Here is an 18,825-nt window from a genome sequence, read left to right on the forward strand (position 1 = left end):
AGCAGGAGGTTAAGGCTGCAGTGCCTGAGGCTGCTTGCACCACTGCGCTCCAGCCTGAGTGACACAGCAAGACCCTATCTCAAACAAAAAAACCCTTTAATTGTGCCACAGTGGATGAAAGCTGGCTGCAGAGTTCATATAGAAAGGCTGCTAATAGCTCCTCTCAGCCTCCTGAGTAGCTAGGACCACAGTCACTTGTCACTGCACCCAGCTAATTTTTTAAGTTTTTATTTTCTGTAGCAATGGGGTGTCCCTATGTTGCCCACGTTGGTCTTGAGCTCCTGGGCTCAAGCTATCCTCCTGCCTCTGCTCCCAAAGTGCTGGGTGCCTGGTCTCAATTAAGATTTTTTATTTTTTTGAGACAGGGTCTCATTCCGCTGCCCAGGCTGAAGTGCAGTGAGGTCATTAAGGCTCACTACAGCCTCAACCTCCCTGGCTCAGGTGATCCTCCCACCTCAGCCCCCTGAGTAGCTAGGACTATAGGTGCATACCACCACATCTGGCTAGTGTGTGTGTGTGTGTGTGTGTGTGTGTGTGTATATATATATATATATATATATATATATATATATTTTTTTTTTTTTTTGTAAAGACATGGTTTCACCATGTTGCCCAGACTGGTCTTTAACTCCTGGACTCAAGCAACCCTGCCCGCCTTGGTCTTCCAAAGTGCTGGGATTACAGGCATGAGCCACCAGACCCAGCCTAATTAAGTTTGTTGATGGCACTTTTTGTCCTGACACAGCGCAGTGAGCATCCCATATAGTAATCGATCTGCCATGCACAGAAAAATAAACATATGCATCTTAAAATGCTAAATTATGCATACTTTAAAAGATAATGATTTAAAGGAACCAGGTTCATAATCACACCCATGCCTTGGAAATGGTTCAAAAGTTACTAAAAATAGCATAAACTAGGCTGCCACTTAAAATCTGTGTTTATCTGATACTGTCAATTAAAAATAAACTGCAGTGAAAGCATGAGGAGATGCGGAAAGTCGATTTGATAAGCCAAATGTCCCGAGGCTTGAATGGAACATATTTAAGCAGAACTAACAATGCCCTTTAGTGACTAATAGTCATAAAGAATGCATTTACAGGGACTATTCAATGGTTATCAGAAAAAAATTAAACATTTATACTGGAAATAATATCTGGAAAATATCTTGCCATTTTCAAAAGGTAGGCTGTCAAACTTTATCATATAAAATGACTTCAGTTTCATCACGCCTATCCAGCCTTTTCGGTGACTGATCTCAAACAATAGAGGCTGTTAACATGCATCAGCCAGGTCTTAGGTTTGTTTAAAAGCCATCCTTTATATAGTAAAACTGTTGTCAAACAATGTTGTAATTTAAACACCCCCTCCCTGCAAAACAGAGATGTTACACTGTGCAAGAGGTGTACATTCCGGAATTATTTCCTGCTGGATCTCAAAACTATTTTAAGCAAAAGCATGTCACTCACCAAGCATTCACGAACTCAGAGCCAACTAGTGTCCTCACTCCCAGGTTTTGCAAAGGTCCCTTCTCTTCCTTGGCAAGGAAAAAATGTTCTCTTTCTGTATCGCGGAATTAATAAAATTGCCAAGACTTTGCTATAACTTTCCGTGCTTCCTACTCTCGAATAGTGAACCTGTCTCAATATTGGAAAAGACAGAAGCGACTGCCCTCTTGCGGGCACTATTGTCACTGCATCTATTTTGGTATCAAAGGCACTAACTGCACTTGAGGACCAGGTGTTTCACCTTCTTGCCAGGTGTGGGTGAGAGTCACGCACGTAACTGAGTAGGTATTGATCATCTCATCTGAATTTTGTTCTACATCTCAACAGGTGTTGCACACACGAAACACTGCAACTATTTATAAAAGTGTGCTTATAGGAGCTTTCATCTTGAGACGGAGTCTCACTCTATTGCCCAGGCTGGAGTGCAGTGGTGCGATCTCGGCTCACTGCAACCTCCGCCTCCCGGGTTCAAGTGATTCTCCTGCCTCCGCCCCCCAAGTAGCTGGGATTGCAGGCACCTGTCATCACGCCCGGCTAAATTTTATATTTTTAACAGAGATGGGATTTCACTATGTTGGCCAAGCTGGCCTCAAACTCCCGACCTCAGGTCATCCACCTGCCTCGGCCTCCCATAGTGCTGGGATTACAGGAGTGAGCCACTGCACCCGGCCTAGGAGTTTTATTTATTTATTTAAAACAGTGTTTAGATACCAACTTGGCTTGCATTTTCAAACATGTTTATGTTATCTGTTTTTGAAATTAACATACATTTGGTTGTAGTAAAATACATGATATAGTTTGGATATTTGTCCCTGGCCAAAGCTCATGTTGAATTGTAATCCCCAATGTTGGAGGTGGGGCCTGGTAAGAGGTGACTGGATCACGGGGGCGGCTTCTTAGGAATGATTTAGCACCATCCCCTTGGTGCTGTCCTCATGACAGTGGCAGTTCTCAAGGAATCTGGTCGTTCAGAAGAGTGCGGCACCTCCCCCTCTCTCGCTCCTGCTTTCACCATGTGACGCGCCTACTCCCTCTTCGCCTTCCGCCTTGATTGTAAGTTTCCTGAGGCCTCCCCAGAAGCCAGGCAGATACCAACATCATTCTTCCTGTACAGCCTGCGGAACTATGAGTCAATTAAAACTCTTTTCTTTATAAATTACCCAGTTTCAGGTATTTCTTTATAGCAATGTGAGAAAGGACTAATACTACATAAAATTTACCATTTTAGCTATTTTTAAATGTATGGCTCAGTGGAATGATTAGGTAGATTCACACTGTTGTGTGGCCATCACCATGACTGATCTCCAGAACTCTTTCTTCATCCCAAATAAACTGTGTCCACTAAACACTAACTCTCCATTCTCCCTCACCCCTCAGTGCTTGGCAAACAAACATCACTTTACCGTCTGTCTCTATGACTCTGACTATTCTAGATACCTCCTATAAGTAAGATCATATAATACTTGTCCTTTTGTGACTAGCCGATTTCACTCAGCATAACGTCCTCAAGGTTCCCCCATGTTGTAGCATGTGTGAGGGTCTCCCTCCTTTTGAAGGCTACATAATATTCCACTGCATGTATATACCACATTTTGTTTACCCATTTACCCGTCCATGGAATTTGGGTTGTTTTCATCTTTGACTATTTTGAAAAATGCTGCTATGAACATAGGTGTGCAAATACCTCTTTCAGACTCTGCTTTTAGTTCTTCTGGGTATACGGTCTATCTGGAAGTGGGACTGGTGGGTCAGATACTCATTCTATTTCCATTTTTTTTTTTTTTTTTTGAGAAACTGCCATACTGCTTTCCCCAGCGGCTGCACCATTTAACATTCCCACCAACAGTGCACAACGGTTCCAATTTCTCCACATTCTCTCCAGACAAAGAAGATGTTTTTAAAGACCAATGCTGACATATAACAAATATAGCAATTTTAAGTCATTTCATTTTATTGAATTATGTAAAACATCTTTAAATAACAGTAAAAAAATTAAGAAACCATTGCACAAATTCAGTCACAATGATGGCATACTACAGCCCACAGAATTTAAATCTCATGTGAGTTGAGTTGAATTAATTTGCTGGTACAAAGAGAATATAATGCTCTTCCTGCTGGGAAATTATTTCTACATATTCACATTGTATAGGGATTCTGAACTTGTGATATTTTCAATAAAAGGTCCATATCTTAAGAATTTGAATTTAGGGCTTATCAATGATCTTGAAATACAGGAGTGGAGACAGGTTGGCAGCAAAACAAACTGCTCAACTAAGCAATGAAGAAAAATCTGGCTCTGTATACAGATAGAAATTAATTTCAAGTGTTAAAGAGGCATCTCTCATGCTGCTCGAGGGTGGAAAAATCTTGTCAACTGGCAAAAGGGAAATACTCACTAATCACTGGGCATTATGAAAAAGTACAAATTCCTTACAGGTACACATTTGCCTTATTTGATTTTATGTTTCTTCTCACTCTGCCAATTATTTTAAAAATATAAGAAGAGTAGTTTTAGCAGAAAAAAGGGTTATGGAGTGAAATACTAATAAGCAATAATGGAATGTAACCAGGGCAATTTCATACCTGCCAAGGAGCATAATTAAAAGAGAATACAAAAATCTAAAGGTGAACCTTGCTCCTATACCAAAGTAAAATCGATTTATTCCTTATTTTCTAGTCTAATCTAGTATTTCATTTCCTACTCAGTTTTCCTTTTTATAAGAGTAAAACATTTTTGGTTGAATTTAGAACTAATTAAAAGCATTATGGTAGCTTTAAATTTTGTAGAAAATTCATTTGTATAAAAACATTTGTCTTTAATGTTTAAAACCATATATTATTAGAAATATCATGGGTGTATATAATGCAACATAAAAATGTCCAGCTTTGACTGTGGAAGCACTAGCTGGTCTAGACTATTTTGAAATATCCAAAAATCACTACTCACTCATTGTGGGCCACCTTGCCAATATCAAGTGAATGAATCCATAGGTTTGAGGTGTTACCCTCTCATTCAAGGTTTAAAACTTTTATAAAATACCTGCAATGTTTCTTTGAAATATCCAGCTACAAACAGGAGAACAATTCTAGACACTACCTCAAACTTGTGTCATCCATTGTCATGAACTTAATTGTTTCAAAGAAAATGCTAAAAATTTCTAACTTGCTTTAGGAATTAGGGGCAGTGAACATGCAACCTGACTCTCTCTCACTTATCCATCGTGTTGAGGAGCATTTCACACCTTAAATGCTCAAAACTTCTAACTTGCTTTAGGAATTGGGGGCAGTGAACGTGCAACCCGAATCCCTCTCACTTATCCATCATGTTGAGGAGCATTTCACAGGTCACGCCTTCATCCACTTCCTCTTTGACTCTGGCTGTGGTTTCTCTGCAGGCGACAGGAAACATCTCTCCTGGGAACTGTTCTCCCTTCGTGGTGGAAGCCTCCTCAGCAGCAGCTTCTTGAGAAAAAGTCCAGGATGAGCAAATTTATCAGAAAGCTAAGGAATTGGAATTTATAAACTGTGCAAATATATTTTGGAAACCATCACTTAAATTTGAACACGGCAGCAAGCATGTTAGGAAACAATCTAATTGATAAGATGGTACTATTCTGATCTCAACTACTGCCTTCAGTCAGGGCTTCTTAGCCTCAGCGCTACAGACGTTTGGGGCCAGAGAGCTGTCTGCTGGGGGCAGGGCGCTGTTCTGGGCACTGTAGGATGTTAGCAGCGACCCTGGCCTCTACCACTAGATGCCAGTAGCACCCTCCTCTCCAGCTGCAAAAACCATAAAAATGTCTCCAGACATTGCCAGTGTCCCCTGAAGGTGACGGGGGGGGGGGGGGACACAGTCATTCCCAGCTGGCATCAGCTGCTATAGGTGAATGTGGATCTTACAGATTTATATCGAGGCGGATCTCAGAGATTTATATCGTGGCTGAGCTGCTCACCTAAGTCTTGTCCCAGTACCCGTGTAATGATGCTGCCTACATGAAGAAAGCCAGTTGCCTGCAGGACATTTGTCCCTTTGGCCAATCGACATATACTGAGTACTGATTCTGGGTTGCACGTTCTGCTAGGGATGCTGGGGCCAACGCCAGGCGTGTATCCATAACCTGCTCCCCCTCCAGCAGCTCAGGAGCCAGTCTGCACAACTTAGTGGGTTTAAAACAGACCACTGTGAGCCGACCCATATTCAACCCTCTACTGTCCCCAACCTTTTCAGTACCAGGGAACACTCTTGTGGAAGACAATTTTTCCATGAACTGGTTGGGGTGCGGGGGTTGGTTGTGGGATGGTTCAAGCACATTACATTTCTTATGTACTTTATTTTTATTATTACATTGTGATATATAATGAAATAATTATACAGCTCACCATAATGTAGAATCAGTGGGAGCCCTGGGCTTGTTTTCCTGCATCTAGACAGTCCCATCTGGGGGTGATGGGAGACAGTGACAGATCGTCGGGCATTAGATTCTCGTAAGGAGTGTGCAGCCTAGATCCCTTGCACGTGCAGAGTTCACAACAGGGTTCACACTCATGAGAATCTAACGCTGCCGCTGATCTGACAGGAGGCGGAGCTCAGGCGGTGATGCGCGCGATGGGGAGCGGCTGTCAATACAAAGCTTCACTCCCTCACCCACTGCTCACCTCCTGCTGGGAGGCCCAGTTCCTAACAGCCCACAGGTCCACGGCTGGGGGGTTGGGGAGCCCTGCTCTACTCATTTTCCAAATTACTTTCCCAAACATCCACAGAGCGCCACACTGAAGAACGTGACTGTCTCATGTTCTAACTTGTCTGAGGATATTTTTGTCCATGCTTCCTTGAAGTATTTTTTTTTTTTTTTGGTGGATGGAGGGAGATAAGAAGACCCAGTTCTTGGATATGAAAAGAAACACTGAGATCCACAAAACTGGTGCCATCAGGCCAGGCACAGGGGCTCATGCCTGTAATCCCACCACTTTGGGAGGCCGAGGCGGGCAGATCACTTGAGGTCAGGAGTTTGAGACATGGTAAAACCCCATCTCTACTAAAAATAATAGAACAATTAGCCAGGCGTGGTGGCGGGCATCTGTAATCCCAGCTCCTTGGGAGACTGAGGCATGAGAATCACTTGAACCCAGGAGGCAGAGGTTGCGGTGAGCTGAGATCATACCTGGAGTATAAAGTGAAACTCTGTCTTAAAAAAACAAAAACAAAAACTGGTGCTATCAGAGAGTCACCCATCGAGATCTGTCAATGAACTGGAGGTGCTGCGTGCTGGTGTACCGGCAGAGCAGACACAGAAGTGAGACAATTGTCTGGATAACACAGGCTACAAAGATCCTGAAATGCAGATTAAGTCATATTTTTTGCCAGGTTATTTGCCTTAATTCACACTTGCTTTGGATATGACCGCTGACCATCAAAAATATGAAAAAAGTTTGTATATGTACAATTCCTATCATCAGTTTTTAAGCCTATAAGAACCTTCTCAACTCTTCTCCACAGCAAAAATGTCACCGACTGAGGGTGACATGTTCAAAATTCACCCCAAATCATTTGGTCTTCTGGAGGTTTAAGAGATAATTAACAACAACAAAAAACCAAAAACCAAACCAAAACCAAACAAAAACAAAACAAAACCACTACATTTAGGTGTCAAGGTGTGGAGAACTGCACAAGTGTCCTTCAGGTGCGGAATCAGCGGGGAAGTCACGTTTCTCCAGGGACCCTTTAGGATCTGACTTAAACTCAGAGCCGAGGCGGCCAGTCGCCCGGCCTTGGGTTTCTACAATGCGCGCTGATGAACTGAGGGTCAAATTTCACCGGTCTGTCTTCTCCAGTAAAGGACTGTGCTTACTATTCACTCGTTTATTCAACAAGTGGTGACTTCACGAGCAATGCTGAGGCCAGGCCTAGTGCCAGGAGCTGGGGACGGACCCGATGGGCCAGGCCCGCCTTGGAGGAGCCTGCGGTGCCCTGCATGTGGGAATCCGGCACTTATGAAAGAACCAAATAAGCGTGAAGTGCGCAGGAGGGGCAGCGCAGGACCAGGTGGGTGGTCGTGCGAAGTGCTTTTATTTTTCTGAAGACACGGAGCATGTTTAAGGCTGATAGGAAAGAGCAGGCCTGCAGGGGTGAGTTGGCTGAGGAGGGTGGGTGGGGGACATAAAGCTGCTCATCTGGGGGGTGGGTTCCAGACTCAGAGTCAGAAGGGGCCTTAGATGGGAGGGGTGGCTCCTCCAGCCCCTTCCTCCATTAAAAAATGTGAAAAATGATATTTTACAACATCATTGGTGTAAAGGAATCCAAATGGAATGCAGGCTGCATTCATTGCTTGATACCCATCAGTGAGACACTGGTTTTTCTTCTGATCTGCCCCTATGAGCACTGTGGACAGCCCTGTGCCCTGCGGGGCCGGATGGAGAAGCCCCAGGAGCTGGCGGAGGATGGCGGGAACTCCAGCTGGGAGTGGGATGACACAGGAATGCCGGGGCAGCGGGCAGCAGAGCCCATCTGCTGGTGCAGAGTCAGTGAGGCCTCCACCCAGAGGGAGGGAGGCAGGGGCTGGGAGTTTGGGATGAAGGTGCTCACTGGAAATCAGCGGAAAAGTTATTGGTGCTGAGGTTCAGAATGAGGGCTCTGGGCACCTGGGCAGGCTCGTCCCCACCCTGTGATGGAGCTCTCTCCCTGTCAGATGGATGACAGTGCCCCCTGCAGAGGCCTGTGGTCATGATAAGAAGGGACTTGCATGAGCTCAGTGGTAATTGCTGATGCCTGGAGGAGAAAGGAGGGTGCTCTGCGCATTGTTCAGTGTGCACAATTCTGGAGAGTTCCAACTGAGCTGAGCAATGGGGCACTGCCTGGGACCCCTCAGTCTCACCAGTTCCCTGCCAGGCAGGGCCTGGCTGTGTGACGCAGGCATGGGAAAGGCAGGCCAGGGGCACACCCAGGCTTAGGGCTTTGCCAGATGGTGAGACGCAGAGAAAGAGTGGGGGAGTGCTGCCTGTGGACAGAGCGACTGGAACCAGGGACCCAGAACCGACTCCACACAGAGGGAGTGGGAAGGACTGCAGGAAGCCCGCTTCTACCTGAGTTTCAGATACATGATGAACATTTTTTTTTAGTATAAGTATATCCCAAATAGTGCATGGGACACATTTACACAATGATTCACTGTGTATCTGAAGTTCAGATTGAGCTGGGCATCCTCTATCTGATCTGGTAACTCTTGAGGAAAGGCAGGTGGAGGGCGACCGTCATCTGTGGGAACATTCGCAAGGCAGGGACTGAGTCTGGAATCAGAATGTGGGGTATTTGCTTGTGCCGTAAAAGTCTGGACAGTTTCCAGTCATCTACGGTTCTAAGGTTCTCAGAGGAAAGGAATGGAGAAGGTGAACAGTGCAGGTGTTCACCTGTGCAGGTGTCAGGTTGGGCCCTCTTACAGCAGAGCCATTCACAGGACACACAGGACAGGGCCCAGCTTCAGCCAACCTAGGAACTCACTTCAGCTCCCAGAGGCCAGAGGACGAAGACTGTGATGGCTGTGGGGGCTGAATGGTGACCCCTAAAAGGATATGTCCATATCCTAAGCCCCATAGCTGACCTCCTTTTTTCAAAAGAAGTCCTAAATCCTAAATGATAAATGTCTTTGTAAGAGGCAGAAGAGAAGGCCCACACACAGAAGAGAGGAGAGAGCGAGGAAAAGACAGAGGCAGAGACTGGAGGATGTGGCCACAAACTGAGGAATGGTGGAGCCACCAGAGCTGCAAGAGGCTAGGAGGGACCCTCCCCTAGGTCCCCCGAGGGAGGGCGGCCCTGCCCACACCTGGATTGAGGATTTCTGGCCTCTAGAGCTATTTGAAAATCAATTTCTGTTGTCCCAAGCCACTCAGCTTGTGGTCATCTATTGCAACAGCCCAGGACAGTCCCTGTAGCTGCAGGCGACAGTCCAATGCGATGGAAGAGGGCTCCTCGGGGTGGGGGCCACACATGGACCTGCGTGGGGCTCTCACACTGACTTTCTCACGCTATGCTCACTGCCATTCTGAGAGATCTGGCACAAGCCACCTTGCAGGACCGACTGGTGGACAAATAGGGGCTCTGGACACATCCCCTGGACAGTAACACTCGGCACCCAGGATAGTCACAACCAGAAAATCACTGAGGCGGTAAAAACAAATCTGCGTAAAATCAGTACCGTCTCCGTTCGCGGCTTCCTTCCATCCCTTCGCAGCTTCCTTCTGACCCTTTGTGGCTTCCTTCAGGATGGTCTGCTTCCTCTTTCTTGTTCTTCTTCCTTTTCCTGAAGCAGCCGACTTTGCTTCCCCTGATCCACACTTCTCCGAATGTCTGTGCAGGTTAATCTGTCGGAGAATTGACACAGAACACACAAGGCGAGTGAGATGGGGCAGGGACCCCTCTTTAAGGGACTGTGGGGACCCCAAGCATGGAAAGAAAGAAAAATCCTGAGTTCTTTCGAGGGAAATTCCACACACCTCGCTAGCCCTAAGAAGTAAATAAGCAACTTGATAAGCAAGAAGGTAATAGGAGGCCAGGCACTGTGACTCGCATATGTAATCCCAGTACTTTAGGAGGCCCAGGAGGGAGGGCTGCTTGAGCCCAGGAGTTTGAGACCAGCCTGGGCAACAACAGTGAGACCCTATCTCTACAAAAGATAAAACATAAAAAGTTAGCCAGCTGTGGTGGCATGTGCCTTGAGATCCCAGCTACTCATGAGGCTGAGGTGGGAGGATTGCTTTAGCCCAGGAGGTCGAGGCTGCAGTGAGCTGACTGTACCACTGCACTCCAGCCTGAGTGACAGAAAAAAAAAAAAAAGAAAGAAAAGAAAAGGTGATAGAAACCTAAAACAATAGCCAAGGAAGCTACACTCAGGATGTTTGGGGCACTCGCCCAGGCTGGAGTGCAGTGGCGCCATCTCGGCTCACTGCAAGCTCCGCCTCCTGGGTTCACGTCATTCTCCTGCCTCAGCCTCCCAAGTAGCTGGGACTACAGGCACCCGTCACCACGCCCGGCTGATTTTTTATATTTTTAGTAGAGACGGGGTTTCACCGTGTTAGCCAGGATGGTCTCGATCTCCTGACATTGTAATCTGCCCACTTCGGCCTCCCAAAGTGCTGGGATTACAGGCATGAGCCACTGCACCCACCCCCACTCTCCTTTTTTTTTTTGAGATGGGAGTCTTGCTCTGTCACCCAGGCTGGAGTGCAGTGGCATGGTGTCAGCTCACTGCAACCTCTACTTCCCAGGTTCAAGCGATTCTCCTGCCTTAGCCTCCCAAGTAGGTGGGACTATAGGCGAGTGCCACCACACCCAGCTAATTTTTGTTATTTTTAGTAGAGACAGTGTTCCACCATGCTGGCCAGGCTGGACTCAAAACTCCTGACCTCAAGTGATCCACCTGCCTTGGCCTCCCAAAGTGCTGAGATTACAGGCGTGAGCCACCGCACTGGCCAAGATAACATCCTAACATCCGTCCCTGAGTTGTTTTTTAGAAACCTGGCTCTTTACCAAACAGGTCCACCGGCAGGGAGACCTAAGATAAGGAGGACCTGGGGGCTGAAATCTGACCACTGCTAAATTTGTTCTAATTTTGTTCTTAATTTCCTCCTGAGAGGCCTAGAGGAGGTCATGCCCCGTGAACCAGAGCTAATACTCTTTTCTCAAAATTTTAAACAAAACTTCTCTTCCTTAACCAATTGCAAACCAGTCTCTGAATCTACCTACAACCTGTAAGCCCTTGCTGCAAGATATCCTGCCCTTTTAGGGCAAGGTATCCTCCATGCGCTGATTTATAATTTTGTCTGTAGCTTCTGCTTCCTTGGCACCCTGCAAATAAACTCCTGCTGCAAACTGTGGTGTGGATATCTGGTCTTACTGCACCAGGCAAGCAGACCCCAGTTTGGTTCTATAACAAGAGTCGGCTTCCCCAAAGGCACTGAAAAATGCACAGTTAAAGAGATGGGCTTTGGGAAAACTGTGGGTAGCATGCACCTTTGATAATCTTGTGCAAAAATGATGACTTTTTAAAGGTGACCCTTTCTGTTGTGCTTAGGTCTAGCCAAAAGCTAGCTTGCTTTAAGTATTTTTTTTAAATAATAGAAATCAATGAGAAGACAAAATTTATTTATTTATTTATTTATTTTTTGAGACGGAGTCTTGCTCTTTCGTCTAGGCTGGAGTGCAGTGGCACGATCTCTGCTCACTGCAAGCTCCGCCTCCCGGGTTCATGCCATTCTCCTGCCTCAGCCTCCCGAGTAGCTGGGACTACAGGCATGTGCCACCACGCCCGGCTAATTTTTTGTATTTTTTAGTAGAGATGGGGTTTCACCATGTTAGCCAGGATGGTCTCAATCTCCTGACCTCGTGATCCGCCCGCCTCGGCCTCCCAAAATGCTGGGATTACAGGCGTGAGCCACCGCGCCCGGCCTTAAAATTTATTTTTCTAGAATGTTTCTACTCTCTAAAGTGAAGACTGATGTTGAACCAAAAATTCAATACATCAGTCAATTTTATAACCATCAACTACATACCATAAAGGTTTTACTTTTCTGTTAGCTACTCTCTTGAAGCTACTGAGCAGAGGTCATGGGTGGCAGTTATGAAACTGTATACAACATTCAGGAATAAAAGCCAAAGACTTCCCCTAGTCAAGCCTACTCGTGACATAGTCTCATCTAACAAACACTCAGGATAATCTTAAGTCAGAAAATTTTCACTTTTTGAAAAGGTCCCAGGCAAAAGTAAAAAAACTGGCAACAGGTGTTGAAATTTGCAAATTATGCGAAACATCCTGCCTGATTCCCATTTTGACTTTCCCACTGTGCTTAACAGGACTGTCTGCGTTTATGATGGAAGAAGGAAGAATTTACACATAATGGGGGTGATGGAACAGGTTGTTTAAACTTCTTCCATTTTATGCTTAGACACTGGGGTTGGCAAACGACAACCAGTGGGTCAAATCTGGCTGCCAACTGTTTGTGAAAGCAAGTTTTACTGGAACACAGCCATGTCTATTCATTTACACACTGCATCCACAGCTGCTTCCATGACACAAGGGCAGACTCAAGAAGTCGTGGCAGAAACTGATTTGCGTTGCCCTGGTGATTAATGACGCTGCGCTTACTGGCCACCTGTATGTCTTCTTTGGAGAAAGGTCTATTTAGATACTTTAACTGTTTTGTTTTGTTTTTTCCTGAGACAGTCTCGCTCTGTTGCCCAGGCTGGACTGTAGTGGCACAATCTCAGCTCACTGCAACCTCCACCTCCTGGGTTCAAGCAATTCTCCTGCCTCAGCCTCCTGAGCAGCTAGGATTACAGGCATGTGCCACCACGCCCAGCTAATTTTTGTATTTGTAGTAGAGATGGGGTTTCATCATTTTGGCCAGGCTGGTCTTGAACTGCTGACCTTGTGATCCACCTGCCTCTGCCTCCCAAAGTGCTGGGATTACAGGTGTGAACCACCGCGCCTGGCCTAGATACTTTACCTGTTTTTCATTGGGTATCTGTCTATTTACTGAGTTATAAGAGTTCTTTTTGTATTTTAGACACAAGTCCAAATATGCTTTCTTGAATCGGAATTTCAAAAATTTTATGTTCTGAGGGACTGCATGAGGCGGACTTGTTCTTTTCTCTACATTTTTATTTCTTGCACCAAAGAGCAGTTTTTTCTCTTTAGAATTCTACTCGTTAATTTTAACTCTTCACAATTTTTGCATGAGCAATGGTGTTTTGGGAGCACTGCCACAGCTTTTATTTGAAATTTTAAACTAATAGGGTTGACATTCCAGAACTATCCCACTGTGCTACTCAGAAAAACACAACTACACTACTGTTTTAAGAAGAAATATTTAAAAAAAAAATAGTCAACTTCAGGAAATTCAACTTTTATAAAACTTTTATAAAGTTAGGCTGAAGCCTACATGGTCCAAGGATCTAGCTAGCCATGTGCAGTGGTTTTTAAATGTCCTGAAATTCTTTGATGCTGTTCCTTTCAAAAGAAACTTCATTCCCCACTCCTTGAGTGTGGATGGGACTTCATGGTTCATTTCTTGTGACTAGAAGTAATGTGCCACTTTTTTTTTTTTTTTTTTTTTTTTGAGACAGAGTCTTGCTCTGTCACCCAGGCTGGAGGCCAGTGGCGCAATCTCAGCTCACTGCAACCTCTGTCTCCTGGGTTCAAGTGATCCTCCCGTCCCAACCACCCAAGTAGCTGGGATTACAAGCGTGCACTACCACGCCTAGCTAGTTTTTGTTTTTGTTTTTGTTTTTGTTTTAAAGTAGAGACAGGGTTTCACCATGTTGGCCAGGCTGGTCTTGAGCTCCTGGCCTCAAGTTATCCACCTGCCTTGGCCTCCCGAAGTACTGGGATTACAGGTGTGAGCCCCCACACCTGGCTGTTGTGCCGCTTTTAGGACTAGACTGCAAAAGGCACCATGGCTTCCTACTTGCACTCTCTCACTTGCTCTGAGTCAGGAGGACACTCAAGCAGCCCTGCAGAGAGGTCCCTGTAGCAAGGAACTGAGGCCGGTGCCAGCAGTTGTGTGGCGGAGCTGTCCTGGAAGTGGATCCTCTGGCCCCAGTCCAGCCTTCGGATGATGCAGCCCTGGCGGACATCCTGACTGCAGCCTCAGGAGTGGCCCTGAGCCAGGACCACCCAGTTCAGCCACTTCCGAGTTCCCAACCCAGAGAATCTGTCAGGTGATAAATGTTTGTGGTTTTAAGCCACTCCATTTTGAGGTAATCTGTCATGCAGAAATAGATAACTAATACAACACCTAAAAGAATAAAACCATAAATGTATTGCTTAGTCCAGTACCAACAGCACTATTCTTTTTTTTTAATTAAAAAAGTTATTTTAGAGACAGGGTCTCACTCTGTCTTTGAGGCCAGAGTGCAGTGGTGCGATCGTGACTCACTGTAGCCTCCAACTCCTGGGCTCAAGTGGTCCTCCTGTCTCAGCCTCCTGAGCAGCTAGGCCTACAGGGGTGCACCACCACAACCAGCTAATTTTTTTGGAGGGATGGGGGTCTCCCTGTGTTGCCCAGGCTGATCTCAAACTCCTGGCCTCAAGTAATCCTCCCACCTTGGCCTCTCAAGTAGCTGGGATTATAGACACCAATAACATTATTCTAGGGACATCTGAAAAAATGTGTGAAAACTGCATTCTCTCTGTCAAGTAGCCTAAATCTAGTTCACTGTTTGAAAATATTACACTAAAAGCTGGGGTTCTTTGGGGAGTCTGATAACTCTCTATTGTAAGATTTTGTGTGTTGGATTGTCCTTTTTTTTTTTTTTTTTTTAGGGGATGAGAAGACCACACTTTCATAGGATTCTTCAAGAATTCTGTGATTTTAAAAAACTAATAACCACTTTCCTAAGGCATGACAGATGCTCCTGAAGTCCTGGCAGGTTTCTATAATCAGGTTTAAACTCTCCTGGTGTGACACTGTCCTCCTGAGATAGAGGGATCTTTCCATGGGGGATTTACTGTGACTTAAGTAAGCTTACCCAGCGGGAAAAGCCTTTGCCACACTTGGAGCATTTGTAAACAGTCGGGACGAAATTTGCATCGTGGTATTTCCTGAAGTGAGCGTTTAGAAGTTGCTTCTGTCGGAAACATTTATTGCAAGAAAGGCAGGTGAATGGTTTCTCTCCAGTGTGGGTACGAATGTGAGCGGTCATATGACGTTCCTAAGAGGGAAGGGGAAGAAAGCAGCTTGTCTAGTTCAAAGGGTTTTCTCGATATTAGACATTGTTTATCGTACAATACCTTTTATTTCCCTCCCCAAAGATGAGTCCACTATTAAGCAGAATTACTGCAAACACATTCTGAACAAGGCAGCATTCACTCTCAGTAAGTGGCCGCCTAGGAAACAAAACTCGTATGCAGCAGCAGCAGCAAGTGACAAACGTCTTGCAGTGGATTCCTTGCTGGCTCTCCTGTCCTGTTGGGATGTGGGAGTACACACCGCAGGGCGTGAAAGGATGGTCCTTTGTCCTCTCATTACTGGGAGTCCTCCTTCTATACAACTATTTACAATTACCTGAATTTACAAACGGCAAATAGAACCTGCAAACTTAAAAATCAAATGTCAGAGTTTAAATTCAGCAGACCTTTGGGGTTGCAAGTACCTTAAGTATCAACATTTTTCCATTTACTTCCCAATAGTATCGTAACAGATCTTAATACCGATTTTTTTTTTTTTTTTTGAGACAGGGTCTTGCTCTGTCACCCAGGCTGGAATACAATGGAACAATCATAGCTCACTGCAATCTCAAACTCCTGGGCCCAAGTGATCCTCCTGCCTCAGCCTCCTGAGTAGCTGGGACTGTGGACGCATGCCACTATGCTCGGCTCAGTTTGTATTTTTTGTAGAGACAGGGTCTCACTATGTTGCCCAGGCTGGTCTCAAACTCCTAGCCTCAAGCAATTCTCCTGCCTTAGCCTCCCAAAGTGCTGGGATTATAGGTGTGAGCCACTGTACCTGGCCTAAATAGAGATTTTATCTTAGACAGGAGAAAATAATTTGGGAAATCAGGAAAAAAATATGTATGAAGTCAAGCAAAAGTACACATTTTGTTTGATTTAAAATGTGATGATTATTTGGATTAAATATATATTCGGCCATTTCTGCATTACTGTCAGTGGCCTAACTGATGGTCTTTCTTCTAATCTTTCTCTCACCCAATTCACTAAACACCCTCTTCCACGCACAGCTTTCACCTTGTCACCCTCCTTTGGGACAGCATCTCTGGCGCTCCCTGCTGGGAGCCTGACTCTCCAGGACCGCGGCAGCCAGGAGCACCCAGCAGTGCTCCAAGCCTCTGCCCACGGCCACGGCCTGCCTGGCTGCTCTCTACTCCCACATACCTGCTGTATGCCTGCTCCAGGGCCCCCTCATCCTTTCCAAGTCCTATCCATCTTTCAGGAAGCCCTCCTAGTTCATTTGAATAAATATGAGCCTGAGGCCTCAGAATATTCTTTGTTCAAAATCTACCAGAAAAGCTCCTTTTCCCTTATTCAAAGCATTTACAGTTTACAGCCCACACTTCAAAACACACAGTAAGCACTGATTTTCACCTTTGGTAACCAATAGCATGCAATACTTTGAAGCAGTGTTTTGGTTTTCAAACTTCTACTCTGAGGGCCTTTTATACTTTAAAAAATTACTGTGGCCTCTGAAGAGCTTTTATTTATACAGGTGGCATGTATTAGTATTTACTTTCTTAGAAAGCAAACCTGGGGAATTCTTAAGTGTTTTTTAAAATAAAACAATTTATTAACTCATTTAAAAATAAAAACAAACCAACTACATATTATTTCTGTAAAATTATCTATTTTTCAAAACAAAAATAACCTAACGTCTGTCTTAATAGATAAGGTTTCCAGTTAAAATACAGGCTGCAACTACTTGTATATAAAACTATTTGTTGTTGTCTGAAATTCAAATGTCACTAAGTGTGCTGTATTTTTATTTGCTAAGTCTGACAGCTCTATTAAAAGCATTCGGGGCCAGGTGCGGTGGCTCACGCCTATAATCCCAGCACTTTGGGAGGCCGAGGCGGGCAGATCACGAGGTCAGGAGATCGAGACCATCCTGGCTAACATGGTGAAACCCCATCTCTACTAAAAATACAAAAAATAAGCCAGGCGTGGTGGGGGCCGCCTGTAGTCCCAGCTACTCAGGAGGCTGAGGCAGGAGAATGGCGTGAACCCAGGAGGCGGAGTTTGCAGTGATCGCGCCACTGCACTCTAGCCTGGGCAACAGAGTGAGACTCCGTCTAAAAAATAAAAAAAGAAAAAAAGAATTCAGATGGATTCCTATCTCTGCTCTTCCCTCAGTCCACTGGAGTATGTTAAGTGATAAAGAAAATTTGGTCTCATAGACATGTAGTTTGAAAAGAGAGCAACATTTCACTAGCTCTTCCAAATAACTGTGGGCATTCTTCTCTCACTAAAATTCAGTTAGTAGTAATTTCTTTTTTTAGGGTCTCACTCAGTTGTCCGTGCTGGAGTGCAGTGGTATGAACACAGCTTACTGCAGCCTCAACCTCCTGGGCTTAAGTGATCCTCCAACCTTAGCCTCCTGAGTAGCTGGGACAGATATGCACCACCACCCACAGCTAATTTTTGTATTTTTTTGTAGAGACGGGGTCTCATTATGTTGCCCAGGTTGGTCTTGAATTCCTGAGCTCAAGAGTTCTGTCCATCTCGGCCTCCCAAAGTGTTGGGACTATAGGTGTGAGCCAGTGTGTCTGGCCATGGTAATTTCTTACCATGGGTTGCAATGTGGAATCTGAAACCGTGCCAAAGAACTTGTGCTCCTCTGCGACATTATAACCTCTTGGTCTATCTTTTACTTTGAATGGATCTTTTACCTGTGTGTGAGTCTGTAACATCATGGATTGGTCATTTGGAAAATACTAGTTCACTTGAGTTATGCAGATCTTCTAAATGCTGACATATTTCATTACACAATATAAAAGTTGCTTTAAAAAAAATCACTCTAATCCCTTTTTTTTTTTTTTTTTGAGATGGAGTTTTGCTCTGTCGCCCAGGCTGGAGTGCAGTGGCGCGATCTCGGCTCACTGCAACCTCCGCCTCCCAGGTTCAAGCAATTCTCCTGCCTCAGCCTCCTGAGTAGCTGGGACTACAGGTGTGTGCCACCACGCCCAACTAATTTTTGTATTTTTTAATAGAGACGGGGTTTCACCATATTGGCCAGGCTGGTCTCAAACTCCTGACCTCAAGTGATCCACATGCCTCGGCCTCCCAAAGTGCTGGGATTGCAGGTGTGAGCCACCGCACTTGGCCTACATTGTTCATTTTTTTAAAAAATGTCCACCAACGCCCAATGACTGAGTAAACAGAATTTGTTTATCTTGTTCCTTTCTTAGTGAAAATGACATTCACTGAGAAAGTGGCTACTTGAGCTGGAAATTCAAACAAACCCCCAGGTGCTTTTCCTCCAAGCTTTGGAAGACAGTGGAGGTGCGTATGCTGGCTTCTCATCTCATCACAAAGATTATTGAAAAGAAAGTATTCCAGGTAAAGACTGAATAAAGTTAACAACTTTAACTGCCTCTTCAAGCACGCTGTCATGTAAAACTGCCCTTTATTTTTGCTGCCAGTGTGTGAAGGTGAAGAATACCACAACCACCAATTCCACTGGGTGTCACTGCCTTGATCCAGGCTAAGGACCACCACTACTTTGGCACCAAAAGGGCAAATGTCAATGTCTCAAAAGGGCAAATGACACCTTTCCATTATCATAACAAAGGCTTGGCTCTTGTGGGGCCCTAGTT

At 45.1% G+C, this 18,825-nt stretch overlaps 1 protein-coding gene across 5 annotated transcripts in view; it reads right to left on the minus strand.

The window, feature by feature from the left end:
- Positions 1–2,710: 2,710 nt before the first annotated feature.
- CTCFL (CCCTC-binding factor like) overlaps positions 2,711–18,825 on the minus strand; it is a 29,361-nt gene continuing 13,246 nt past the window's right edge. For 2 of the 5 annotated variants that reach the window (XM_003806165.4, XM_003806164.3), the window contains 3 exons: positions 15,028–15,210; positions 9,698–9,863; positions 2,711–4,970 (listed from right to left, as the gene is read on the minus strand). In XM_003806165.4, coding sequence (XP_003806213.2) covers positions 4,819–4,970; positions 9,698–9,863; positions 15,028–15,210 — 501 coding nt within the window. In that variant the 3' untranslated portion in view covers positions 2,711–4,818. Of the gene's footprint in view, positions 4,971–9,697; positions 9,864–12,831; positions 14,211–15,027; positions 15,211–18,825 lie in introns of those variants that run through there. The other 3 variants (XM_055104601.1, XM_034947144.2, XM_055104600.1) reach the window with 2 other exon arrangements.

This window comes from Pan paniscus, chromosome 21 (assembly GCF_029289425.2).
Source record: "Pan paniscus chromosome 21, NHGRI_mPanPan1-v2.0_pri, whole genome shotgun sequence".
Classification (NCBI taxonomy): Eukaryota; Metazoa; Chordata; class Mammalia; order Primates; family Hominidae; genus Pan; species Pan paniscus.